The sequence below is a fragment of the Notamacropus eugenii genome, chromosome 3, assembly GCF_028372415.1.
Source record: "Notamacropus eugenii isolate mMacEug1 chromosome 3, mMacEug1.pri_v2, whole genome shotgun sequence".
NCBI lineage: Eukaryota > Metazoa > Chordata > Mammalia > Diprotodontia > Macropodidae > Notamacropus > Notamacropus eugenii.
In genome coordinates, this window is record NC_092874.1 from 56,276,867 (window position 1) to 56,298,506 (window position 21,640).

General features: G+C 38.1%; 1 protein-coding gene across 1 annotated transcript in view; it reads right to left on the reverse strand.

Moving 5' to 3' along the window:
* The window catches only part of ITGA8 (integrin subunit alpha 8), a 206,316-nt gene that overhangs the window by 100,732 nt on the left and 83,944 nt on the right, over window positions 1–21,640 (reverse strand). Inside the window, 1 exon segment of the mRNA XM_072651615.1 lies at window positions 1,910–1,955. Coding sequence (XP_072507716.1) covers window positions 1,910–1,955 — 46 coding nt within the window.

The following is a 21,640-nucleotide window of genomic DNA, read 5'->3' on the forward strand; positions in this document are numbered from 1 at the left end:
AGGGAAGATTAACCACTGGGGGCATCAAGACAGTCCTCATGGAGAAAATGCCTTTGAGCTGAATCTTGAAGAAAGCTAGGAATTTTAAGAGGAGGAAAGAAGGAGGGAAGCGCACTTCAGGCATGGAGGTATATAGAGAGGGTGGAAATGAGAAAAGGAAGGGAAGTCAATTTGGCTGAAATATTGAGCGTAGGAAGGAGAGTAATTTATGGTTCGTCTGGATAGGTAGATTGAAGCCACATTCTGAAGGGCTTTAAATGTCAAAAAAGATGAGTTTGTACTGTATTCCAGGAGCCACTGGCATTTGTTGAGCAGAAAAGTGAGATGATGAGACCTATACTTAGCAATAAGACATAGCAACTCTGCTGAATATGAATTCAAGATGGGAGAGACTAGAGGTGGGGAAACCAAGAAGCTTCCTGTAATTGTCCAGGCTAGCGGGGATCAGGACCTGAACTTGGGCAGTGAGAGATGGTTTAGTGAAAGAATTAACAAGACTTGGGCCATGGGACATGGTGAGAGAGAGTAAAGCATTGGGAGTAATTGACGGGGCAAGTATCAGTGACTTGAAAGCAGCTGGTACTCTTCACAGAAATATGCAAGTGCTCAGGATCTACTGATTATATAATTAATTTAGGCTCTGTGAGCTTTACCTGTTGCTTCCGGACATACTCAGAAAATCACTATCCTATGCCTGTGGGAAGAAAGGATCCAAAATGTGGTTCTAGAAATATTTTTATCCTTCTTTGCTATTCTATAAATGCACAATATGGAAGAAGCAGGAGAAGAGAATTGAATGAGTGAAATCTAACATGGATCACTTAATAGTCTTCTAAGGTTCATGTTTTGTTTGGTCATAGATGAGAATGAATTGGGGGTGGGGTGGGGGTCATATAGTATGACATTACTTAATACTACCAACATTACTTCTGGTGCTACTACTACTCTACCACTACTTACCACCACTACTACCATTATTACTACTATGACTATTTCAGAAGGTATGAAGCCTTCCCTGATTCATCTCTGTCTCCTAGTTGTCAGTGCTTTTTCTCCTTTCAGATAATAACAGAAAAATAATAGCTAGCATTTAGATAGTTCTATAAGGTTTATAAAGCACTTGACAAATATCATCTCATTTGGTCCTCACAACAACCTTGGGAAGTAGGTGCTATTGTTGTCTCCACTTTGCAGATGAAGAAACTGAGGCAAGCAAGTTAAATGACTTGCCCAGGGTCACACAGCTTGTGTGTGATTTGCCCAGAGTGCATACCTCAATTCTTCCTGATTCCAAGTTGGTCCTCCATCCATTTCACTCCCTAGTTGCCAAAGTCCTTTCACATTTTATCTCTATATGTTTTTTAACTTCCTTCCTGAGAAGGTCGCCTAGAAATACCAGATCTTAAACTGTATAATAAAGCAACAATCATTGAAACTACTTGGTATAGGCTAAGAAATAAAGTGTTAGATCAGTGGAATATGTTAGGTACACAAGACACAGTAATCAATGATGATAGTAATCTACTGTTTGATAAACCTAAGGACTCTGGCTTCTGGGATAAGAAGTCACTATTTGATCATTTTCTTCCAAGCTCCTTGAGAACAGGGACAGTTCTATTTTTCTCTTTCACAAAGTAGGTGCTTTGTAACCATTTGCTAAAATCATAACTCATTGAGAATACTAAGTCATGAATGCAGAGATCTCAATGAAAATAAAGGAAACAAACAAGCAAACCTAAGAACATACAACCCTAATCTTAAAAAGAAAAGGAGTTTCCAAAATAAATATTTGAAATATTTAGAAATCTCCGAACTAGCACTTCCTCAAATGTGATTTTAGTTGAATATAGCATAGAAAATGAAACACATTTGAAACCACATGAATATTTGCATACCATAAACCACATACCTATAAACAACCACTTTTCCAGTTCCAAAGGCACCCACAATTAAATCTGGAAAAAAACATATAACAGTTTTTATAGTAGCCATGTTTCAAAATCTTATTCATCCCTTGCATATGTAACATGCCAAAATGATCTTTTTTTCTTTTTTTGGTAGAACGGCTATTTCATCAGTGAATGGGAACTTCCTTCCTATATGCACATTGGAGACTGCACTGTAGCTTATGGTCTAAGAGAGCTGCCTGGGCAATTGAATATGAGAAGGAATATCACTCATTTACAATCAACAACCAAAATAAGAAGAAAGAATTCTGTTTCTAAAACATTCTGGATCATAGTACAACTGGCTATGGCACCCCATTCAGTAGAATGGTGTTCCATTTGGAGGTCGATTCAAGAAGATTCTGTGATTTATTGAACATATGTAGTGAAAGGATCTCATTGTAACATGATTTTGCTTTTCATTCAATAGTCTAACATACCCCACCCCCTCCCCAAAGACAGCATTATATGAGAGACTTTCTGCAAGGAGAAAAACTGTTAACAATTCAAATGAGGAAAATAATCATTGGTTTCAATCACTCTATCAATTATGTTAAAGAAACCTTGAGAAAAAGGGAAGGGAATCAGCACTTACATAGTACCTACTATGAGCCAGGCACTATGCTAAGCACTTTATGAATATTTTCTCATTTCATCCTCACAACAATCTGGCAAGAAAAAGAGGCTAGTTTTGAACTTCATGGTTTCCTGACTCCAAGCTGAAATCAGATTGTCCCCAGGACTCCAGGCTCAGCACTCTAGCCACAGTATCCAACCCTGATAATCGAGGACACAAGTTTCTAGATGAATCTATTTTGCCTTCCCCAAACATGTCTATTTAAAATTCTGATATTAATCTCACCTTGTGCTTGTATAGTTTTAATTGTTCAAAATACTTTCACAATTATCACATCATTTCTTTACTATTTTCCCCCTCACCCTTCCAGTAGAACAATATTTTTCTTTCATGCCAAAGGAAGATACTGAACTAGTTTGAAGAAAGTGAAGGGTTCTATCTCAGAAACTACTGACCCTGATCTTTCTACAGAGTGATGATCTAGACAGGGCAATCTCCCATAATCCATCAAGCATTTATTAAGTTCTTATTATGTGCCAGGCCCTGTGCTAGATACTGAGACTACAAAGACAACTAATGAAGTAATCCTTACTGGCAAAGAGTTTATATTCTAAGTGTACAGATGAGGACATACAAATGGAATAAACATAAAGAGAATAAATACACAGAAATTTTAAAGGAGGCAATTTCAGAGGCAGGACTTGAGCACTTGGGATAGGGGGATCAAGAAAGGCTTCATGCAGAAGTTGGTGTCTCAGATGCATCTTGAAGATAGAGAAGAATTCTTTGAGGCAAAAATGAGGAGGAAATATATTTGAGGCAAGGAGGATGGCCAGTGCAAAGAAACTGAGAAGCCTTGGAGTCTCCTGAGTAGAGAGCAAAGAAAAGGCCAGTTGGGCTACACACCAGAGTGAAACAGTGGAAATAATGTCCAACGAGGCTACAGAGATATGCTGGTAGAGATTGTGATAGCCTTTAAGAGATAAACAGGGGAGGTCAGATTTTACAAGGAGGAACAGGAATTTTTTAACTAGGGGAGCAACATGGTCAGATGGGATAGCTAGATGATGTGGTGGATAGAGTACCCATTCTGGAGTCAAGAAGACTTATCTTCTTGAGTTCAAATCTGGCTTCAAACACTAACTAGTTGCATGACCCTGGACAAGTCACTTCACCCTGTTTGCCTCAGTTTCCTCATCTGGAAAATGAGCTAGAGAAGAAAATGGCAAACCACTCCAGTATTTTTGTGAAGAAAATTCCAAATGGGGTCATGAAGGGTCAGACATGACTAAAACAACCGAACAACAACAAAAATGGTCAGATATGTATTTAAGTAGAATCACTTGGGCATGATGTACTGGAATAGAGAAACACTTGAAGGAGGAAGACCAATTAGGAGACTATTATAGTAATACAGGTGAGAGGTAACAAGATCCTGAACTAAGGTAGAAGCAATGTGAGTAAAGAGAAGGGGTGGGATGTGAGAAATGTTGTGCAGATAGAAACAGCTAGATTTGGCAACAGATTAGCTACACGGTGTGAGAGTGAATTAGGAGCCCAGGAAAACTGAGGTTACAAACCTAGGAGATTAGAAGAGTGGCGATGTTTGCAACATAAACAGGGGAATTTGGAAAAGGGTAAGGTTTAGGGGAAAATAATGAGTTTAGTTTCAAATATGTTGAGCTTAAGGCATGTTTGGGACATCTAATTTGAAACGTCCATGGGGTGACTAGTGACAAAAGATTGAAGTTCAGAGGAAAGAGGTTCCGGACATAGATGACTCTGTGAATCATCTGCATGATGATAATGAAGCTGATGAGGTCATGAAAAAAGAACAGAGTGAAAGAAGAGTAAGAGGCCTAGGTCCGAGCCTTGGGAAATACTCACCATTGGTGGGGGGATGGAGGAAGGGACATGATGACATGATATGAATAATGAACCATCGAAGGAGACAGGGGAGGTAGTCAGAGAACCTCTAAGATAGTGTCACAGAAGGACAGAGAAGAGAGATTATTCAGAAGGGGGTGGTCGCCATTATTAGACAGAGAGCTCTAGAAGTATGAGGAATGGGAAAAAAAGATCATCAGATTTGGCAACTGAGAGACTGCTAATAACTTTGAGAAGAGCAGTTTCAGTTCAGTGATGGGGCTGGAAGACAAATGGCTAAGGGTTGAGGGCTGAGAAAAGAGCAGTGGAGGCAACTGGAGTAGGCAGTTTTTTTTTTCTAGAAGTTTGGCTGAGAAAGAAGACACATGCATGACAACATCCTGAGGACAGCGAGGTTTAGGGAAGGTTTTATAAAGATGGGGAAACATTTGGGCATGTTTGAAGGCAGTAGAGAACGAATAGGGAGAGAGATGGGAGATAATGGGGGATGGGGATTGAGGCTGTAATCTGCTGGAGAAAAATCTGCTAGAATAATTCATTTTGTTCTTTCTACTTTCCTCCTTTCTCTTTTTCCTTTTTTTCCTATTTTCTTTCTTCTCTTGATCTTCCCATTATTTCCCTTTTGATCTTTTTTTCCCTTCTTCTCTTACTCTTTCCTCTTATCTTTTCCTTCTCTCTTTTTCCCTTTGTCTCTTCTCCTCCCATAAGGTAATCTATCTAGAAATGTATATTGAGTATTAAAAGGTTTGAAAATCAACTGTGAGCATAGAATCTCTGGAATAAATAAGCAAGAGAGCAAGTGAAATCTGCTTCTGCTGAGGGAGGCAACAAAGAAAAGACCCATTTATTGAGAATGTATGGCATGAAACCTGGGTGAGTTCTGGTGAATTTGCATATTCTAAACTGAATTCTTTCAGGAAGAAAATCTATGTGTTACTTTGAGGTGTGCTTTGAAAGAAGATACCAGATCCAGGAGGTAAGACAGAAACAGCAGAACTTTGGTTCCACTAGAATACTCAGAACAAACTAAATTCAATTTAAGGAAATGCCTCTTCTATAAGCATGAGCTTGATTCTTAGGACAGCAAATAAAGATGGTTTATTTTTTCAGGAGTCTTTCATCTTGGCACCCTAGAATGGTATTTTTTTCCCCTACAGTTGAAAATAAGAGACCTGGCCACACTTACAGCCCAACTTTCTATATGGAAATGTGGCTATGGTTATCTAGGTCCAAAAACCCAGTTAGTTATTAGCCCCAGAAAAATGCTTGTTCTCTGAGACACCACCTTGGTATTATGCCTGCTGGAAGGGGTTAGCTTGCATTCATGCTCAGACCCTCAGCCTTTGGAGCAGAGGAGAACTGATTTGTTGACTTGCATTTGTGCCCAATTGATTTTCTTCCCCCAACTGAGAGACTGGCTATGAGAGCCATGTTGTGGTTCACATATGTATTTTTTGTTAATGATCTTAACTTTTTGCTTTTGGCAAGCAGGGCACATATTTCAATGTCTCAGGGTTTAAATGATGATTTGGAGGCTGATCAATTGTGGTGCTAACATTTAGATTCATAACTCCACATTTTTTCTTTCTCTATCACCATGAGATAAGAGGGCTGAGATTTTTATCAACTGCCTGTTTTCTTTCCTTTCCTTTCTTTCCTTCCTTCCTTCTTTCTCTGTCTTTCTTTCTTTCAAGAGTTGCCTACAGGCAGGTTCTTTTCTGGAAAAACAAAAACCGAGTCTGGGAAATTATCTTTGTTCTCTCCCCTTAATAGAAAAATAAAAATGAAATGGAACTCTAAAAAGCTAGGTTTTTGGTGACCCATATCATTGCTTACAATGTTTATTTTCCTTTTGACTTTTCTTGGATCCAATGAATATTTTTGCTGAAATCAAAAAGGGATGCAAATTTGGTCAACAAGAATAAATAACTCTGAAAATGTGAAATCACAGGAGAAATGTACTACCCCTATGTTTTGTGTCAGTCTCCTCCAAATTTGCATTTTTCTATTTTCAAGAAGAAAGAAGCAAAGTTTTGAAACTGTTGCTTGAAATGGAGAAGTTGAAGTCTTAGGTTTCACCAATTCACCAAGGGAATTGTTAAAGTTGGGCATTTGCCAACTAGAAAAGACCAGCTCTGTTTCAAGTGGACAGGTGAGGAGAACAAGAAGGTGATTTGCTTAGGAGACTTGAGAAGGTGGGTAGCAGGAGTTGGAGGCCGTAGGAAGAGAGATGGTAGACATTAAAGAATCAAAGAAACTATTGCATGCAGGGGCAATGGGGTTGTTGGAACTCTGGTGGCCACCCATAAGCATTTATCAGTTCCTTTGAGAGGTCTAGTCCTACATATAGAGGAACAGGGTGATATGTAAGGACCACATTAGTCATAAGGACAGGGACAGAGATTGAACCTGTCATTTCACTGATGGGGAAACTCCCTCTAGCAATGCACATTAGCACTTGCTCCTTAACTTAAGAATTAGAAGTGCCTAGAGCAATGAGATGGAAAGTGATTTGCCTTGGATCACACAGTTAGTATTCATCAGAAGTGGGTCTTAAACCAACGTCTTTCTAATTTCTAGGTTGACTTTAGCTATTACACCAAATTATCTCTTCACTGGTGCTACTTATCTGGAATCCAAGCCCATGGATCATTTTAGAAGCTCAAAATCCTTAGTCTTGCATTCATGATTCTCTAAAAATCTAGTACTAGCTATCTTTTTGGACTTATCTCAAGTATCTCTTTAAAAAATTATTTTCCCCAATTACATGTTAAAACAATTTTAAGATTGTTTTTAAAGTTTTGAGTTACAAATTTTATCCCTTCCACCTTCCCTATTCCCCTTCCTGAGACAGTAAAGGGTCCTGAAGAGTTGGACAGAACAACACTGTCCTGTCTTCCCCATTATACCCACAATGCTCTGGCCAACACTGGCTATTTACTGGCACCCTGTATATATTCTGCATCATCCCACCTCTATGCCTCTACTATGCTCCTATTCCTTGAATGTCTCTGTTGATACCCCACTACTCCTCATTTAAGGCCCAACTCAGATGACTGAGTGAAGGAACGAATATAAATGTATTAAGCTATTATGTTTTAAATACTGTGCTAAGCTCTGGGGATGCAGCTAGTGAGGTAGGACGGTACCTATTGAAAAAGGAGATCACACCGGGAAAGGGGGTATATATGGAAGTCTAATTATATATGTGTAGGGCAGATGGCAAAGTCCAGTGGTCCTCAGGATACAGTAGCAAGGCAGATAGAAAGCAACTTCCTTAATCCCATTTCCATCGCTAAAACCAGATCCAGTTGTGACACTGACACATGTAATAGTGCCAAGGACTGTGGTGGTGAGAATTGCTCCCCTGGATGAGAGCTGGGAAAGTTGACCTACAGGCAGGGCCAGTGATGGGAATTCTATTTCCAAGGTTCTTGGAGGTAGGGTCTGGGGCCGACTCTGCTTCTTTTTGTTTGAAGAAAGGTTGTGGTTGAAGTGGTATAGTGGTTTGGACTGCATAGGAAAGCTAGCTCCCGTCTTTTCTCAAAGATATATTGCTGTTTTAACTAGGCAGCCGCCTTGTCTGTGAAGCCTCCTCTGATCCCTCTCCCTTAACAACCGCTGTTGTTCAGTTGTTTTTCAGTCATGTCCAACTCTTCATGATCCCATTTTGGGGTTTTGTTGGCAAAGATACCAGAGTGGTTTGCCATTTCCTTCTCCAGCTCATTTTACAGATGAGAAAACTGAGGCAAGCAGGGTTAAGTGACTTGCCCTAGTAAGTATCTGAGGTCAGATTTGAACTTAGGAAAATGTGTCTTCCTGACTTCGGACCTGGTATTCTATCCACTGCACCACCTGGCTGACTGTTTTAAGTTCTAGATTCCAATTAATTTTGCTTCTGGCTGCTGTGTAATACTGGAGGCGTCACTATTCTTTGGTAAACAGAACTCAGAACCTCAAATCATAACCAAGGTTGTCAACCATGGCAGTTGAATACAGCATTCTTTCTTGATTTCTACTATCCCTCCTTAGAGTGATAATTACATGGAAGAAAAAAATGAAGGAAAACCATGTCAGTAAATACAATAATGTTCGTTTGTAAACAGAAGATTATGAAATCTCTGTGGATGTTTGGCACTGGATAAATATAACTCATTTTTGTGGAAAGCAAGCATTTAGATAAATCTCCTCAAGTCTGGCAAGCACGGTTATCTAAAAATAGATAGAAGCAGCTTTTATTCATTACTCTTATGTTGAAACCTATACAACATCATGGAGAGTATGGGTGACCGGTGAAAGAAGAAATGATTTAAAAAGCATTCATAAGTTCTATAGCAAAAAGTATTCACCCTAACAATCTGTGTGAAAAGTTTCCAACTGAGCTCTGAAGAAAACATTCATAAGCCATGAGACTGTAGCATTCTAGTTTACTAAAGGTTTATTTTTTTTGTTTAGCAGCTGAAAAACGCAAGAAGATGAATGTCTGACTATGACACAGCCTCATGAAAATAATTGCCTACGTGTCATTGCCAGTCTATGGCTGAAAAAAAATTCATACCCCTGCTCTATTGACTGTTGCCCACCCACCAGTCCTCAAAGGCTGCAGCTGCTGATCCAGAGGTCTATAGTTCAAGGACAGTCCCATGGCTTAGATGGCATTTAGGTCTGCCTCACAGCATTTCTCCTGCTCACCTTTCTGGTGTGGACCCAAACCTAAAGTTTGCCATATGTTAGCATCAAGCATCATTATGTAAGTTACAAACACCCTGAATAATAGGTTGTTCAGTGAATAATGAATTGTTCAGTGCCAGGGTTGATTTAATAAAGCTAAAGTTGGCCACTAGACTTACACTTTGCAACATTTTGCCCACTGAAGACTGATACCTGAAGGCCTTCCATTAGACCTTATTCCTTCATCTTAAGAATCTGTCAGTCTATTTCACTGCAGATCCCATTTTTTAAAAGTTTTCATTCATTTATACCTTAATGTGAATGAGTTTATAGATCTTTAGTTGAGAGTGTTTTCATAAAACAAAGAATAAGCAGGTGCCTATGGAGTTTGGCAGGAGATGCTATGATGGGGCAGTGGAGAAAAGGTGGCAAATGGGAAGCTAGAGTTCCTGAAGACAGATCTTAGCTATTTCACTACTGAGTCTACGGTTTGCCCTGACCCAAAGTTCAATTTAGGATGTATCTTATACCTTAAACATAACAGTTGAAGGAATAATTTCTAGATGACAGAATTTTAAAAATATTATCAACATGTAAACCAAAAGACTCTGGTCTAGTTTATAAGTCTTAGAGGCAGGAGATCTCTGCTTTAATCCTATCTTTTATAACCTGTAATATTGACCAAGTCAATTTCTCTCTCTGAGAATCTAACCTTTAAAATGAGAGGGGAGTTCCTATTTTTCCAACAATGTATATCACAGGAATGTTGTGATGTGCAAGTGAAATGAAGCAGATGAATTCTTTGTAATCCAATAGCATTATATCAAGGTTAGCTCACACCAACACCACCACCTTAATCCCCATCTCTCTTCAGACCCTGATAGAAACAGCCCAGAACTCAGACAGTAAGGACCTTGGGAATATCAACCCAGTACCCTCAACTGTCATCCTGGGAAGCCAGTGGAGATGTAGCCTAGTGGTGGGCTTTTTTTTCTTTCTTTCCGTAGTTACTATAGACTCAGCTACTAAAGACCTAGAAAAGAAAATTCTTGCTACAAAAGTCCTTGACATTTGTCAAAATGGTTCAACATCTGAAACTGAGATGATTGTGTTAGTGAAAATGACATCAAAGAAAAGGCACTGCCATATACTTTGCTGCTGTACCCTAAAGATCACTGTACCTTTCCATCATGACTTGTAGCTGAAACCTTCCACGTGTCATATCCTCCATTAGACTGGGAGCTCTTTGGGAGAAAGTATTGTCTTACTTTTCTATTTGTATCCTCAGGGCTTAGCATAATGCTTTTCTCATAGGAAGCACTTACTATGTATCCATTTATTTGTTCATTTTTCCCTAACCTTTCCTGATCCCCTTAATTTTAGTACCTTCTATCTTTTGATTATCTTTACTTAACCCTGTATAGAGCTAGTTCATACATAGTTATTGGCATGTTGTCTCTCCCATTAGATTGTGAGCTCCTTGAGGATGGGGACTATCTTTGCATTTCTTTGTATCCTTAGAACTTCGCGTAGTGGCTGGCACATAGCAGATATTTAATACATGTTTATTGACTGACATTTTACTGTAGCAGTATACTAAAGCACTTCTGTGGATCTGCAGTCTCACTGATTTTGATATTCCCTCCACTGAGCTTATTATAGCCCATGCATGTGTGACATGCTTAGTGACAAATGAATGCAGCTAGCTTCCGGCATTCTCTCTGCCTTTACCCCTAGGCGCAAATGAAGAAATGACTCTTCTTTCCAAGGCCAACCCTTCTTATATCACCACATTACTTTGATCTCATCTCCTCCCATCTCCAGCAAATTGCCCCAGCTCTCCCTCCCCACTCAACTTTCTCTCTGTCTCTTTCTCTGTTTCTCTCTCTCTTTGTCTGTCTCTCTCATCTCTTCCTATCTACTAGCCCCTTCTCTACAGTCCACAAAAATGCCTATATCTCCTCTATCCTTTAAAAAAAACAACCTCCCCTTGGTCCTGTTTACTTGCTCTTGCATTCCCTCTCTCTCATTCTATCCCTCATTCAGTCTTGACCTAATAATTTCCAATGAACTTGCTATCCTCTGCTCCAGAATCCCTTGCCCTCTTACTCCATCCTTTCTCGTTCCTTTCCAAACTCCCTTCTGTGTTACCCTCACTATCTACCTTTTCTACCCTAAATGTTATTCAGTGCTGATGGAGGAAGTCACTAAAATGTCGTTGGGAAAAATATACATATGGAACATTAGCTAGATTTTGTTAGCATAAGCCAAGAAGCTGATGTTGACACTAGCCACTTAAGCATGGAAATGCCGAATTCCTGAAAAGACATTGGACATTAGTTAATGAATACCGTTGATTTCAATCTTAGTGAACATTTGGATTTTGGCTTTAATATGTTTAATTATCAGTCTTCCTGAAATTTATTCATAACTTCATAAACCAAGGAGTTCATTGCCTTGATCAACTCATTTGACGTATTGTCCTGATATCACTAATGAGGAAGAGCACTGAGAGGTTAGGTCAATTAAAGTCCTAATTTAGAATCAGAATTTTAGGTTGTATCCAACCACCTAATTGTACAGATGAGTAAATGCAGCCCCAAAAGTCAAAGTGATGTGCATAAAGTTACACAAGTAATTGCTAGCAAATTTCTGACTCGAGGTCTAGTCTTTTGGCTCCCAGTATCCTTTATGCTACTTGACACTGCTATCTCCTAGTCATTCCATTAAATTTTTAATTTCCTCTAAATTCACAAAGCATCTTAATAGAAAAGTAATCTGCTCATTTCTAATTTGTTTATACTGAAATTATCAAAATACAGTTACATGAAAGCAACTTGGTGTTCTGCTTTTCTTAAAAAAACAGGAGTAGGAGTTTGCCAGGAAAAAAAATAAACTTAGACTATATGGCTTGAGAAGTTGGTTCCAAATGTCAAACTGGTGATTTTAAATGGTCTCAACGCTTGACAAAATACATTATACTCTGGCTTCAATTTTTACCCTATTTGGGTGAATCTATCCATCCTTTGCTCTTACGTATCGTCTCTTGCTCAAGCACATGTGCACACATTGTACAATGTTCCACTCATCAAAACAGATGAACCATTTCACAATCCCCCTCCACCCCCAGTATAACTATCTAAATTGCCTTCATGACATAATCATCATATATTATGAGCTTGAACATGACAATGATAACGTTGGCATGGTGCCATTTTTTCCGTACAGTTTCTGTAGCCTGAAATTTGTGCTTCTCCAACAAACATGCACTTCCCTCAGCTGTTTGGGTTAATGCCTGTAGCAGATGGGGCTGTTAGAGAGTAATGTTTTAATAGGATTAGACTAGATTATTAAATGTTAGGGACCCTTGCCTGACTACCACAGCTGTTTCTTTTCTAAAATGTTTCCATTTGATCAATGTATTCAAGGTATTACTAGTGAATCAGTCCTTTAAGCTTTTCAAAGCATATTAATATCCACATTTGGAAACCCATGCCCATTTAACCTCTTATTTTCAGTAAGCAACCAATTTTGGTGTTTGTAAGTTATATATGTCTAGGGATTACATATATATATATATATATACATATATACATGTTCCTTTTATATATATACATATACATATACGTGTGTATACACACACACACATACACACATATGGGTATATATTTTTTCTTTTGACCATTCCTGTGATTCCACTGATAGAGGGATCTCCCAGTGAAGAATTTTCTTGCCTAGTGGTAAACAATTTACCCAGGCTCTCCTAGTCATTATGGTAGGACTTGATTCCAGGGATTCTAGACTTTAAGACTATCTTTCTATTCATTATATCACACGGTCACCATATCTAAACATGTATATGTGTGTATGTGCATGTGTATATATATATATATATATATATATATATATATATATATGAAGTTTTGCCTAGCAAGAGAATAGTGAAAACCACAAGAACAGAAGTGACTTCATGTGGAATATAAAACATTATGGCCAACAGTCCAGAACGATGAGTTGCCTTGGGCATACTGATTTCCTCACTTTTGTGCCTCCTTGCTAGGTTTCTATAATTGAGTGTCCACTCTCCCCTATGGCTCCTGAGGGCATTAGTGGGAGACTATGACGTGGGTGGATTGTGACATTTTGATTATCCCTGTTTTTGTCTTCTGTTGAGTAAAAAAATGGATGCTTTTGTCTTTTAACGAATAAATGTTATGACCATTCATGCTTTTGGCTTATTATTAAGTAAATGTTCTGTGTTTAAGAATTAATATCATGGTGAATGATTTTGTGTAAATGGAATCACACTAGCGAGGACTAAGGAATTGCACCACCAAGTTTTAGGAGCATATCTCCCTGACATACATAGTGTGTATGTCATGACCCTAAGAAACAGTTCGGATTCTAGGTGTGTGGTATCTTACGCTCTAGGGCAGATAGGTGGTTCAGTGGATATGGTACCAGACCTAGAGTCAGAAGACTAATTCTCCTGAGTTCAAATGTGGCTTCAGACACTTATTTAATGTGTGACCCTGAGCAAGTCACTTAACCCTATTTACCTCCGTTTCCTCATCTGTAAAATGAGCTGGAAAAGGAAATGGCAAATCACTCCAGTATCTCTGCCAAGAAAATTCCAAACGTGGTCACGAGGAGTTGGACATGACTGAAAACTGACTGGACTAATTCTACTCTCTCAGAAACCCAGAATTCCCACTGTGAATGAAGGTTGGATGAGAAAAACAGCCCAAATAGTGAGGTTAGGAGTCTATACCACACTCAGGCCATACAAGGTTTTCTACAATCTGGTCCCAACCTCTCCTATCTTATCGTCAGCTATTTCCTACACAAATTCTCCATTCTACCCATACTGTTTTACCTCCATGCTTACATTATATTTTGCCTTGTCACCTTTATTTACACAGGTCCTGCCATCTGGAATTCTCTCCTTAATCCTATCAGTCAATGCTCAGTTCAAGATTTTGGCTTATCTAAGAAGTCTTCATTGACTACCCTGGCTAGAAGAGATTTTTCTCTCTATTCCTTCTCCCTCTGCCCCTCCCCACTACAACATATTTTGTATCATGTAGTTGACATTTAATGATTGTTTTGGGGGTGGCAGTAGTGATCTGTTTTATGTATGTTAATTCTTTGGTTTTCTAATTAGACCATAATGTCTTTGTGAGCATAGATCATATCTTCCAGGTATTCTATAATTCTGTATATCACTCACAGAGCTTAGCACAGGGACACATGCATACATACAGCAGGCAGTAAAAAATATTGGTTAACTATAAGCAAAACTTTACCCAGATAAGATAGCCTCTCAATTTATTGGGAGCTTTCTTTAGGAATGAATTTCCCTTCAGAGGAAATCATTTTGCTTTCCAATGAACTGAAGGTCAAGAAACAGATTTGAAATGTTTTTTAAAGACTTAGAACATGAACTCATGGCCACTGATTTCCATCACTCAATCCAGCATTTAATGAGCATCTAAATGTTATATGCCTAGCACTTGTATTAAAAGTTGGGGGGGGGGGCACAACAAAGATGTAAAAAATTCTTCCTCACCCACAAAGGAATTTACTGATTGATTTTTTAAAAATTAATTTCATGGGTACGGGATGGAGGAGATCTGGCAATAACAATTGTTCTTATCACTTCCTTTCAAATCCTCACCCCCTTCTAACCAACCCAAATCCCCTCTCAGCTACTATGGTAATCCTTTAGATTACCACAGGCTGCTCTCTTCTGCACCATCCTCCTGGTAAATTAGGCTGGTTCTGGCAGAAGATATCTGAGGTCTCTATAACTTTTTATACAGACAGCTAAACGGTCCCTATAAGGAACAAATGCTTGCAAAGACAGACTGAAAGAGAAAGAGATCTATGAGAAAACAAAAGAAACACTTCTAAGACAGTGGATAGGAAGAAGATTCAGAAAAAATAGTTCTTGCCTCCAAAATCCTCGGCACTCTTTCAGTGGTTCAACATCAGAAACTGGTCTAACTTTATAAATGGAGTTGACATTAAAGATGTATTGTAATCTGTTTGGCAGCCATCCCCCTAAGGACCAGGAGTCCTTTCCATCTGTGTTGCTGCTGATACCTTCTATATATATGTTGTCTATCCCCCAGGAGAATGTGAGCTCCTTAAGACCAAAGACTAATTTTTCTTTCCTACTTGTATCGCCAGCATTCATTCATCAACTTCAGTTATTCACACATTCCTTCCCTCACATCTGGGCTTAGAGTCAGGTATATTGGGGTTCAAGTTCTGTTTACTATACATGTTTCATGACTGCACAAGTCACAGTCTTTCAGTGTTGTAGGTATTATTCTAAGACCACATGTTATGGATTGATAGGGTGAAATCCCTATACCATTAATATGAAAGACCTGCATTTTAAAAAAATTGCTGCCATTGAAAATAGGATATTCTGCACTTTGAAATATATATGTACTTTATATATGTACATGCATTTTTGTACATAGATGTGCATATGTACCACACATGTATTACATATCCACAATATACATGTTATATATACATATATTATATATGTGCTATATAGATACATAATACATCTACATGTTAGAGCATTTATATGGATTCATATACACAAAGACAGTAGAAATGAGTCTTTTTGTAGGCAAAAGGGATCATTTCTTGTTATCTTCCTTGGCTAGCTCTTATAGAGGCCAGGAAATTTTCTAGGTGTTTTTTTCCTGTCTGGCTCAGAAAAGAGGTCCTTAGGCACTTCCATCCTCTCTGTCGCTCTCTGAGGAGTAAAAAGGTTCACAACCCCTTAGTTTTATTGTTATTTCTTCTGACTATGGTCCTGTACTTTCATCTAAGCTTTCCTTGCTTGACTGTGGCATGTTTACTATTTAAAATGGTAAAACTGAATTTACTAACGCAAAAGTGGTTATCTTCTTGAGCTATAATCCCATTTTGATGAACATTGATTTGAATATTTGTCTGTCAGCTAAAACTTCACAATATGGTTGGTGTATATTTTAATTTCACATCTTTAATGAATTTACACTCTTGTTTTCAAAGAAAGCCCTGTGAGAAGTGTGCATTAGGGGATACAATCGACCCAGATGTACTCTCACTAAAACCAAAAGATTCCTGCCCTCATGATCTTGGAATATGTGTAAATAAAGTGTGTGTCCATTGGGTATGCTACCTAAGATTAATTTACACACGCACGCGCGTATACACACACACACACACACACACACACACACGGAATCCTTATGTCTTGCATATCCTATTTCCTTTTTCATCTGCTGAACTCTTAGCCAGGGTGGGGGACCTGCTGCCTCAAAGCCATATGCAGCCCTCTAGGTCCTCAAGTGTGGTCCCTTGACTGATTCCAAACTTCCCAGAACAAATTAGATTTTTGGATTCAGTCAAAGTTTGGATTCAGTCAAAGGGTGCACTTGAGGACCTAGAGGGTCACATGTAACCTTGAGGTCACAGGTTCCCCATTTGTATTTTTTATAAAGGTTTTATTAATGCTCTTTTTAATATAACTTTTACTTATCAGTGACTTCCCACCCCCCTTAAAACCTTCATTTGTAACAAATAACTCTATCCAAGTAAAACAAACTGACACATTGACCAATTTTGAAAATGTATGCCTCATTGAACACTTAGAGTTTCTCACCTCTCTGCCTAGAGCTGGGACTATTCACCATGCTTTAAAAATGGACTCAGTTGCTTCTCCAGGAAGTTTTTCCTAGGTAATGATGGACCTTCTCAGTGAAATCTTGGGAAGTGATTTGTTTTGCACCTTTCTCAATAAATCATCATATAATGTGCATTATAGGTCTCTGTGTTTGGATCTTATTTCACCTACTCAAATATAAGTTCCATGAAACCAAGGGGCCATGCTTATATAAATTTTTCTATCTTTTCCATCACCTAGCACGTTTCTTCATATATTTGGGGCTCAATAAATTTTGAGTGAAAGAATATTATATATATATATACATATATATAAAACATTTATTATGTGTATAATATATATTACATATATACACACAGTGTCTATATTATATGTAGATATATAATATACACACATGTACATACATATAGCATATATCCATACATATATGTATGCAAAATGATTTATGGGAAAACATGGAATTTCACGTGATAAAGGAGCTATCTTATCTGCATCAATGGAAGTTGCACCCACATCGATGAAATCAGATTCACCAATACACAACATGCATATATTTGTATATCCACATACAATTTAATTTATGTATGCATGCATTATACATTTATACAGATGCATACAACCTATATGCATGCACATCTATGAATGGGAGTGCACACAGGTGCAATGCTTACAAAGACATAAGAAGTGAAGAGGAATGGATTAGTATATTATTCTAGCAGGCAGCTAGATGGGTAGAGCTCTAACTCTGGACTCAAAAAGACCTGAGTTCAAATCTGGCCTTAGATATTACTAGCTGTGTGACCCTGCACAAATCCTTGAACCTCTATCTGCCTCAGTTTTCTCATCTGTAAAATGGGGATAATCAAAGTACCTACCTCCCAGGGTTGATGTGAGGATCAAATGAGATAATATGTGTGAAGCATCTTGAAAGTTATAAAGCACTACACACAAAAGTGAAAAGATTTTTCCATATACAGGATTAAGTTGCTAATGGTTATTATTAATAGCAAGGGCATGTACTAATAAAGAAAAGAACAGAGGTGGAATTTTGGGGCATAACTACACCTCGTTCTACATGCCACCCACCTCTAGCACTGGCCATATTCTACCAGGAAAGGATTTGTGGTTAGGCTCTGGTTCACCCTCAGAACATTATGAACACTTGAATATCAAACAAATAACAAATATTTAACCGCACAGTAACAAATTGTGACCAGAGTGTTTAGTTTTTTCTACCACCCTCCCTTCTTACTGTTCCCACTGAGAAGAGACCATGAGGTTGGTTCCAGGTCCACAGTAATAACAATTTCTCCTTAAAAGGCCACAATACTTCCATGTTTTTGTGCTTGGAAATATATTCATCTTCTCATGTGCTTGGTTTTGTCTGGTCTTATTTTTATTATGTTGACGAATTGGCTAGGCCCTTCATGGATGATTTCAGCCTTGTATGAACTTAGGAAAGGATAATTATTTCATAATTGATAATGTATACATCCTCAAATACTCAAATGGACCTGTGACCTCAACAGTTAGGCTGTCCTCTTCAGTGATGCAGATTACAACCCACCCATGCCTACCTACTGTTCTGTGCAACATTTGAAAATATCCTTCTATAAATTCTAACAATAAATCCTCTGCCCAGTGTGCTGGTGGCCTTCACTGTCTCCAGCATATGTAAATAATACAGGAAAATCAGTCTCATGGTCTCCTTCCACAGGAAGAGTTGATGTTGTAATGGTGACCTATAGGGTTTTCTTAAAGCTCAGGGAAGTCTTACTTCTCCATGAATGGGGAAAGCACCATTACAGATCAAAGATGGCAGTACATTGATGTGTTGCTGGATCTCATGATGGGAAAAGAAGCACGACTAGATGGTGCTTGGCAAGGGAGGTAAGAAACAGGATCAGGGAATGTTAGATATGCAAAGAACCTTAAAGACCATCTAGTCCAATTCCCTTCCTCCTAATTTTACATATGAGGGCACTGAGGCCCTCAGAGGTAAAATGATTGTAGGACCTTAGAATCTTACAGTTGGAAAGGTCATGTCTTCAAGCCTAGCACACTTCTCACTATACTATATGACAGTGGCAAAACTCTGCTTAACTGAGTTGGAGTGGTATAGCTGAGATACCATGATTGTGAATGTGTCCTGTCTTTATCTTATCAGAAGCAACTGCTTCTAAGAGATTTACAAATCTAGTCAGAGTTTTTAAAGGAAATCATGCCCACTAGCAAACCCAACCAACTCAACTTACCTTAATATGAATTAGAAATTGATGACTTTAATGCCTTAAAATCACCCTTTGGTGTTTTCTCTTGGCTTTCCAAGGCCCAACTGATTCAGGGAATCTAATTCAATGGAGGGTAGGAGTGTGGTGGGACCTGAAACTATGGCAGGCTCTGGAGACTTGTGATCTATACACCTGGGGTTGGTGGTCTGGAGAATGGGCAAATACTAGAGTAGCTTCTTCATGAAGACACACAGTATCTCCTATTGACTGGATATTTTCCTTCAGGCAATTATATTAAGAGAAATATCATGGTAAGGTAGATAGAGCAAAGGCTTGAAGACCTGAGGTCAAGCCATTTTTCTGACAAATACTGATGGGATGTCCCCAGGAGAGTAATGTAACCCCTCAGTGACCTCAAGTAGTTCTTTAAAGCCTATAAATCACAAATCTGAATTGGTAGAGAGAATTTCTTCACTAAGAATTCCTTACACCAAATTACCCAGATAAGATAGATATAGATCATAGCAATAACCTCAGGATTTAAAAAAGAACAATGACATTGGTAGACTTATTTTTAAGTGACTAAGAAATATACAGATATGGATGGATCAAGGTACAGGCATCATTGTCAACATCTAGGTCAGAGGAAAGTAAATGAGCCACCCATTTTTTTCTCTCACAAATATGTTTGCATATTTCTATTCTCAAGTGATCTTCACTCAAATACTTTATTAGTTACCGACTTAATCAGTTATCATAAAAATTGTGGGGAATAATACGCCATATTTCTGTCCTCAAAAGATATCCTGGAAGACACCTACTTAATGATCAAAATGCAAAGAGAACCATCAATCAGGATAAGGACTAAGGATGCACTGATTTCCTGTATTTTCCATGAGGATTATTAAAAATGAGCCCCTGTAGCAGAGGGATATTATTAGAGCTCTCCCACGCCTTCCGAGAGTTTTCCCCAATCTAAAGAGATCCCAGATTTTGAGTTCGGGTTCATATGGCAGATATGTTTACTGAAGTGAATTAAAATATCCTTTTGGAAACTTTATGCGATCAGAGACTCTTTAACCTAATGTGACCTGTTCAGCTATGCTGGAATTATTACTTCCTTTTCCTTTAGACTTTGAATTTATTGTGCCAAATATAAAAATAGCCCTAATTATCTTGTATTCTTATTTTGTAATTTTAAAAAATATGTGTTTTACTTTTAGAAATATCTATTTCTCTTGAAATTTGTTTTCTGTACTAACAATTTAGATTTTTTTTGTCATGTGCTAGGCTTAACAATTTTGCCCCCACCTCCCAGAGAAACACAGAACCAAATTTATAGTAAAAATCATTCAGGAAATCAGACTTAAGTGTGCAAAAAAGGCTTTTAAGGCAGCACATCTAAAGATGCATTCATCAGGCAATATATGTGTATACTGTATATAACATGCATATATTGTATAAAGACACATAGATTCTGATGCACATATTCTGTGAACCTGTCTTCATTTTTGTGAATGATCCAACAGCTAATCTTTATAAGGGATATCAAATTACCACAATGGTTGCTGCGCTCATCATATACAAAGAAATGGTTGACAAGGACCCTTGGTCCAAAGCTGGTGTGGGTTTGGCTATCACAAAAAGAACAAAGCATACATCCTGGTTTGTCAAATAATTTTACTGCCAAAGGAAAAGCAGTAACTTTCAAAGTCAAACTACAAATGGAATGGTTTCTTTCTTTTCCCATTCCATCAAAGGGAACAAACTTCCCTAGAGAATCTTTACTAGATAGTTTGTAAAGCTAATCTATCCAACTTACATGTTCCCAGTTATGACTCAAAACAACGACTTAGATTTATAAAGTGATTTTAGGTTTACAAAGTAGCTTCCTGACAACAATCTTGAGGAAAAGATAACATTATCACCATCTCTAATTAAAATGAGGAAACTGAGGAAAAGTAGTGAAGTGACTTTCCATGGTCATTCATATAAATAAATGTCTGAATTGGGATTTGAACCCTTGTTCAGAGGTCCTCCAAACCAGCATACTGGCTAGTTTGATCACTCTCTTTAGATTGTCTAGGTATTTAGCAATAATAATGGAATTGACAAAATGTTTAATATACATGCAAACATTGTCTCACTCTTTTCCTTTCTTTTTGCAAGAATGTCTTAGAACTCTAGACCATCCACAAATTATAAATGAAAGGCCATGGGATCTTTACTCTAGATCTTGAAGGAACTCTGAGGTTCCCTTCTAGACTAAACCTTTTACTCTAAAGAAATATAGCAGATAATTTTCAAGCTGGGTGTTCTCTCAACTTTCCATCAACATATCTCAGTCTTTTGAACTCACAAGTGGCCATGCCAATTTTTCTTACTATGTTAAAAGCCTCATTAACCTTGATACATAGCATTTTTCTCCTTCATAGACTCCCTCAACCAAGAAACTGCTTGTCTTCCAGGTCTGAAGGCAGTATTTAGGATGTGATTACGGATGTGACACCAAAGACTTTTCTTTGAAAGATCACAAGATGACAGGGACCTCAGTCATCAACTAACCCAATGCCTAACTGAACAAGGATTCTTTCTACAGCATATTATACAAGTGGTCATCCAAATGTGGGAGAAG